The sequence below is a fragment of the Littorina saxatilis genome, linkage group LG8 (assembly GCF_037325665.1).
Source record: "Littorina saxatilis isolate snail1 linkage group LG8, US_GU_Lsax_2.0, whole genome shotgun sequence".
NCBI lineage: Eukaryota > Metazoa > Mollusca > Gastropoda > Littorinimorpha > Littorinidae > Littorina > Littorina saxatilis.
In genome coordinates this window covers 31,395,735-31,403,234 of record NC_090252.1, presented here as the reverse complement: position 1 = coordinate 31,403,234, position 7,500 = coordinate 31,395,735, and the positions used below count along the sequence as shown (strand labels likewise).

At 42.8% G+C, this 7,500-nt stretch overlaps 1 protein-coding gene across 1 annotated transcript in view; it reads right to left on the bottom strand.

The window, feature by feature from the left end:
- Window positions 1–4,991, bottom strand: part of LOC138973290 (uncharacterized) — a 6,890-nt gene extending 1,899 nt beyond the window's left edge. The window contains exons 1-2 of the mRNA XM_070346012.1: window positions 4,804–4,991; window positions 3,964–4,097 (exon numbers count right to left, since the gene is read on the bottom strand). Of these exons, the coding sequence (XP_070202113.1) occupies window positions 3,964–4,097; window positions 4,804–4,822 (153 nt within the window). The 5' untranslated portion in view covers window positions 4,823–4,991. The remainder of the gene's footprint in view (window positions 1–3,963; window positions 4,098–4,803) is intronic.
- Between the last annotated feature and the right edge of the window lie 2,509 nt (window positions 4,992–7,500).

Here is a 7,500-nt window from a genome sequence, read left to right as displayed (position 1 = left end):
TTCGCCGAGTCCGAACAATGGACCCGCCAAGCTTAGGTCCCTCCCAGATTCGTGGAATGGGAACAGCACGAAAATGATTCAGTGGCCATAATGCCATTCCTGACCATATCGAACTCCACTCAAACAGGACTGAGCAATTTAGGGCGTATCTCTAAACCCTTTTGAAGTGTTATGGCTTCTCAAAGGAAGGCCAGTACATAAAATTACACAAAAGCCGCCAGACCACATCACAAACAGAACTGAACAATGCACAGGTGTTGCTCACATAGAGACACACACACACACACACACACCCACACACACACACAAACACAGAGAAGCCGTATCTATAGACAGATAGATGACAGTGTATTTTTCGCGTGGCTATAAATTGATTCGACCTTTGCACTTTTACAGTGAGGATAATTTACGGGTCCAATTTACGTTCTGGACACTGCGGTGACCTTCTAAAAATAGTAACAGAACGCCGGGAATATCCGAAAATGCCCCCTTCATACAATAGTGCACCATACGAAGGAAGGGAGGTAAACGCTGAAAACATGGAGAAGATGAGAAGTAAGGAAGAGTTACTTATAATGGTGAAATGAACACAAAAACCAAATTCGGTTCAGCGCTGCGCGCTGAGAGCACGTGTTGAAATATTTCATCGATGATATTGTGTCCGGGGTGTAGCTGAATACGGTGTCCAAATTTGAAAAAGATCCACCGAGAACTTTGGCTTTGGTGTGTCGGTATGGGGGCCCGGGTAGCTGAGGTGGAACCAAAATAGCTGAGGTGGAACCAAAATCGGTTCAGCGCTGCGCGCTGAGAGCACGTGTTGAAATATCTCATCAATGAGGTTGTGTCCGGGGTCTCTCTGAATAAGCCCACCAAATTTGAAGCAGATCCATCGAGAACTTTGGCCGTGCATCGCGAAGACACAGATACACAGACACACACACAGATACACAGACACACACACAGATACACAGACAGACACAAGTCGTATATATATATAGATATGTTACAGTCAAATCGGGAAATCAGGTATTTCACGAGAATGCCTGAAAGTTTAGGCATTCACGGTAAATACCTGGTTTGATCAGGCAAATCCGGAAATGACTGAAATTGTTTAGGCACTATCGGTGATTGACTGAAATAGGCTGCCAGGCATTATCGGAGAATGCCTACCGCTCACAATCTGTGTTTCTGGTGAGAGTCAGAAAGCATTTCAGCACAGAAGCCTACTATAAAACTTTGAATGGTTGGGGTCGTAATTGGTTTCATGCCTCTTTTCCATCAGGAAGGTATTGCTGTGTGTGTGTGTGTGTATGTTAGAGAGAAGTGATAAAATTTCATACCTGATTCAAAATCAAGAGATCACTATTTTATTATCTGTGTCTGCGCGTGTGTGCGTGTGTGTGCGTATGTGCGTGTGTGTGTGTGTGTGTGTGTGTGTGTGTGTGTGTGTGTGTGTGTGTGTGTGTGTGTGTGTGTGTGTTAGAGAGAAGTGATACAATTTCATACCTGATTCAAAATCAAGAGATCACTATTTTATTATCTATGTCTGCGCGTGTGTGCGCGTGTGTGCGTATGTGTGTGTGTGTGTGTGTGTGTGTGTGTGTGTGTGTGTGTGTGTGTGTGTGTGTGTGTGTGCGTGTGTGTGTGTGTGTGTTAGAGAGAAGTGATACAATTTCATACCTGATTCAAAATCAAGAGATCACTATTTTATTATCTGTGTGTGCGTGTGTGTGTGTGTGTGTGTGTGTGTGTGTGTGTGTGTGTGTGTGTGTGTGTGTGTTAGAGAGAAGTGATACAATTTCATACCTGATTCAAAATCAAGAGATCACTATTTTATTATCTGTGTCTGCGCGTGTGTGCGTGTGCGTGTGTGCGTGTGTGTGTGTGTGTGTGTATGTGTGTGTGTGTGTGTGTGTGTTAGAGAGAAGTGTGGGACAAAAGTATGGGACATGTGCGCAGAGAGAGACAGAGAGAGAGAGAGAAAGAGAGTCACAGAGAGAGAGATACATACATCGAGACAAACAGTGACAGAGAGAAGTGACAGAGAGAGACAGAGACAGACAGAAAGACAGGTTTGAGAGAGAGGGAGGAACGAGAGAGAGAGAGAGGAGTCTACTTACTTCGAAAACAGCTTGTACTGACGTGGAGTTTTCCGACTTCCGTTTTCCATCATCTCTTCAAGTATTTGAAAATATTTGGACTTTGGCATCAAGTGTTTTCCATTTTTGGCGTACTTTTGAAAGATTAACCGATTAAATCGGTCTTCTACCAATTCTGTTTCCTCCATTGCTACCCTCAACATTGAGAGCAACGTCACAATGGAACTAGCATTATACTGAAAGTGAACTCCAATCAATCCAAACTCAGCGAAAAGGGGGAGAAAAAAAAAGACAATGTGCTATACGAGAAACTCACAATAAATTCGTGCTCAAGGCCGGCTATGTAAAAACAAACTCCAATCACTCCGAACTTTACAAGAAAATCACAATAAATTCGTGCTCGTAGTCTTACACACGCGATAGTGTTACACTCGCGGTAGTGACCTGCACCCGTACAAAACAAACTGCAATCACTCCGAACTCAGTGAAATGGGGAAAACGATGAATAGACAATGTGCTAGAAGAGAAATTCATGCTCAAGGCAGGCGAGGTAAAAACAGACAAGGTCTCAGAACAACCCGTTTTGCCTAACAGTCAGGCAAAACGGGAAATTTGCACAAGTAGTTTTTAGTCATTTCCTGATAGTGCCTAAAAAAATTCAGTCATTTCCGGAATTGCCTGATCAAACCAGGTATTTACCATGAATGCCTAAACTTTCAGACATTCTCGTGAAATACCTGATTTCCCGATTTGACTGTAACAGATATACCATATAAATGGGGTCAGGTTAAAATAAAGTCTGTCAGAAATCTCTATAATATGTATTTTACTGCTCATGACGACCTAGTCACAGAGTCTCTCTCTCTCTCTCTCTCTCTCTCTCTCTCTCTCTCTCTCTCTCTCTCTCTCTCTCTCTCTCTCTCTCTCTCTCTCTCTCTCTCTCTCTCTCTCTCTCTCTCTCTCTCTCTCGCTCTATCTCTGACTCTCTCTCGCAGCCATCTCTGCTTCTCTCTCTCTCTCTCGCAGCCATCTCTGCCTCTCTCTCTCTCTCTCTCTCTCTCTCTCTCTCTCTCTCTCTCTCTCTCTCTCTCTCTCTCGCAGCCATCTCTGCCTCTCTCTCTCTCTCTCTCTCTCTCTCTCTGCCATCTCTCCGGGGGTCAAGGTCACCGGCAGTAGAAGGCTGTCGAAACGGCCACCACAGATTCTGACCTTGCCTCAAGTATCGGAGACATGGAAAGGTCTTTGTAAAGGTGGGCCGAAGTGATTAAGATGCTGCGAAATAGTAGTTGTGGCATTGACAGTGCACCAGGTGATTGAAAAATCGGATGTGCAACGATCTTAATTTACCAGGCGTAAGACTGTGCTAAACCTTAAAGGAACTCATCCTAAACGCGGTCTGGTTTCCATGTCGCGACGAAAACGATGATTATTGTGAATTGTTTAAAAATCTCGCAAAGCTGTACCCTCTACCCCAACCATCCCCCTCTTGAAATGAACCTTCGTGTTCAATCAATAAAATGTCAAAGTGTCTGCCATCTCTATCTCTCATTCTCTCTCTCTCAGCCAATGAACCTTCATTCTATTTCTCAGCCTTTCTCTACAAAGACAAACAAGGCAAAAACTATATAAATAAACTAAAATAAATCAACAAAAAGACCAACAAGCACTGTAACTACGTTGGAATGACGTAAACGAAACTAATACTGGCGACATCTGTATATGTTTCGTTTTCGTCATTCCAACGTGAGTACAGTGCATGTTGGTCTTTTTGTTGTTCGCTCTCACGTGCAGTCGCCAATGTTCTTTTGCAAAGACGAAATCAAATAAAAACAAACAGAGATAGTGAATGTTTACGAAAACTCACCCAACGTTGCTGGACAGGTTGAGCAGTGATGATCATGGGAGCGGAAAGATGACTATCAACCTCCGGACTGAAATGTGTGTAGGGCTTCATCATCCGTGAGTTCTCGTTCCTTTTGGGCGCTACCCCGGGTTGTTCTGATGAGTCGAGAAATAGATATCGAATACAAAAAGAAAGGTTGGTTTAGAGAAAATCTGAGTGCATACCAAAACGAAAAAGATCCCATGACGATTTGTCTACAGACAGCGTTTACCTTAAATGTAACGTTCTAAACGGAATCGAAATATGTGACCCTCCACCACGAAATGAGTCGCATGTCACCTCGCGCGGTTCTGTGCTAGGCTTAATATAAGTCCGGGGAGTGTCTGGTAACAGTGTGAGGGTCACCTTAGTCACAGGCTTATAACTCAAACAGTTTTCGCTCTGTTAAACAGCGGAGACCCCACTTAGTCCTCGTACTTACACACATACGGCATAAGACACACATGTAGTTATGATTAACTTTGATGGCAAGAATCACCCTAACACTATCATCTGTACTTCCACCAATGTCATACGTACACAACCTGAAAACCTTCAGCAGATTCAATCGCTGCTATTAGTGTATTGATTTTAAACGTGCTTCTAGTACCTCGTTTCTGTATCTTCTCCTCACAGAAATTGTTACCAAACTTAAAATAAGATTGAAAAACTGGAGAGATGCAAAATGCTAAGGGATGTTCCGTCAAGTCTTTGAAAACATTGATAACATTACTGTTCTTGTCTAGCTTTTAATAAAACGTACACATATTAAACTACTACGCTTGGAGCACATTTGTCATCATGTTTTCTTGTTTTTCCTACCTAGTTCAAAAGTCTCCATTCTTGTCAGATTTCCTCCAGCAGATAAATCCCTCTTGCGATGTGTTACCAGTGTTCGAGTGAGGAATTACCGGGATATGAAGACACTGCAAACCGCGACTTGACGCCGTGAAGTGTGTTCCACTCAAAGGAAACTCTCTCTCTTCTGAAGTCAATGGTATCTGCCTCGTATGACACTTTTTTTCCTTCAAGGATCAGTTCCGTGTGCCGTTATTGTGTTGCGTTGACGTCATTTGCATGATAAGCGCTACTGGGCAAAGAAGTTCAGTAAAAAAAAAAAGTTGTTCAGAGGGGGAAAGAGAGAGAGAGACTCAGACTCAGACTCAGACTCAGAACTTTATTACAAAAGGATAAAGGTTTTAGGCAAAGCCTATTCTTCCAACCTGTCCTTTATACAACACATAAAGACAGACGGACATAAACCATAAAAGTCAATCATATAAGATACAGAATTACATTGTATGGATTGCAACACAATGTGCATTTAAGGAATTATATAAGGAGAACTAAAACAATACAAAATTACATTGACATAGTTAAACCTTTCATTTTGAGAATTAAGTTGCTCAAATCAGCTACACATCCGTTAACACTAGTACAAAATGTTCAACAAAATAACAATTGAACAAGACATTGCATTCACGAATGATGCGTGAACGTGACTGTCTCTTAAACATTTTCACTGAAGTTGCATTTCTTATCTGTTGGGGGAAGGAGTTCCAGAGAAAAGCTCCCGAGAAGGCTAAGCTCGATTTGTAGAGAGAGAGAGAGAGAGAGAGAGAGAGAGAGAGAGAGAGAGAGAGAGAGAGAGAGAGAGAGAGAGAGAGAGAGAGAGAGAGAGAGAGATAGAGAGAGAGCATGCACACACACACACACACACACACACACACGTACGCACGCACGCACGCACGCACGCACACACACACACACACACACACACGCACGCACACACGCACATGTCGGCACACACATCCATTTCAACGCACGGACAAACTACTTCCACGCACAGGAAAACATTATTTTGCCATTATGGAATGACAAAGCAAATACCAACGAAGAGACGGGCCGATAACGGGAGGGCCGGGTGTGCGTGTGGGGGGGGGGGGGGGGAGAGGGGGCGGGGGAAGGGGAGGTTTACTAGCTGGTACAGGTGGAATTGGGGAAAAGTCGGTCCCGGGGAATCCCCGTGTTCTCCACTGAAATGAAAACGTTCAGCTACTTGCGCAAAACTCCCGGCAAATGATCAGTGTTGTTGGTGGCTTTGTAGAAGTCAAGTCAGATTATTTTTTTTAAAGACAGCTCTGCTGAAAACAGCAGACATGTGATCAGGTTGTGAGCCCGGCTCATTTATACGGAAAAGGCTGTTGCTCGAGTTTCGCTACCAACTGGCATTTTTCGCGAGTAAAAAAACAAGTCGCGTAAGGCGAAAGTACTACATTTAGTCAAGCTGTCAAACTCACGAAATGAAACTGAACGCACTGCATTTTTTCGCCAAGACAATACAGCTTCGTCAATCCCCGCGAGAAGGGAATTGCTCACTTTCCACGTGGAAAACGTAGTGAAATTGACAAGCCAGAATAGCGCGGTAGCGTATTGCGCTAAGGAGGAAAGCGCGCTTTTCTGTATTCTTGTTAACTTTCTAAGCTTGTTTTTAATACAGCATATCATATCTATATGTTTTTGGAATCAGAAAATGATTAAAAAATAAGATTTTTGAATTGATTTCGTAACATGTAATCGTAGTACTAATTAATCTATTTTCGTTAATTGTGATCACATTTTAAGAGTAAGCATGACATATGTACTATATGTTTTTAGATTCAGAATTTGATGAAAAATACGATGCAATCAATTTGAAATCTGTTTGTGAAAATTCGATTGAAAATTCGATTGTAATCAGGGCGGGGATGTAGCTCAGTCGGTAGCGCGCTGGATTTGTATCCAGTTGGCCGCTGTCAGCGTGAGTTCGTCCCCACGTTCGGCGAGAGATTTATTTCTCAGAGTCAACTTTGTGTGCAGACTCTCCTCGGTGTCCGAACACCCCCGTGTGTACACGCAAGCACAAGACCAAATGCGCACGAAAAAGATCCTGTAATCCATGTCAGAGTTCGGTGGGTTATAGAAACACGAAAATACCCAGCATGCTTCCTCCGAAAACGGCGTATGGCTGCCCAAATGGCGGGATAAAAAACGGTCATACACGTAAAATTCCACTCGTGCAAAAAACACGAGTGTACGTGGGAGTTTCAGCCTAAGAACGAAGAAGAAGAAGAAGAAGAAGAAGAAGAAGAAGAAGAAGAAGAAGAAGAAGAAGAAGAAGAAGAAGAAGATTGTAATAATACCTTTAACAAGCAAACTCATTAATACATTTGTAAGCCTCCAAGCTGAAATACAATACCAAAGCCCGGGCTTCGTCATAGACTACGTACTTGACCAACATGTCAACCAATTTGGTTGAAAATGAGAGCGTGACAGTGCCGTCTTAACTTTCACAAAGAGCCAGATATGACGTCATCTAAGAAATTAATTAAAACAATTTTTTTTAAAACGTCGGGGGATATTATACTCAGAAAGTCTTATGTGAAGTTCCATGATGATCGGTCGAGTAGTTTTCTCGGAATCACGGTATACACACACACATACACATGTCAATACGTCAGGTCGAAACTAAAAGATCAA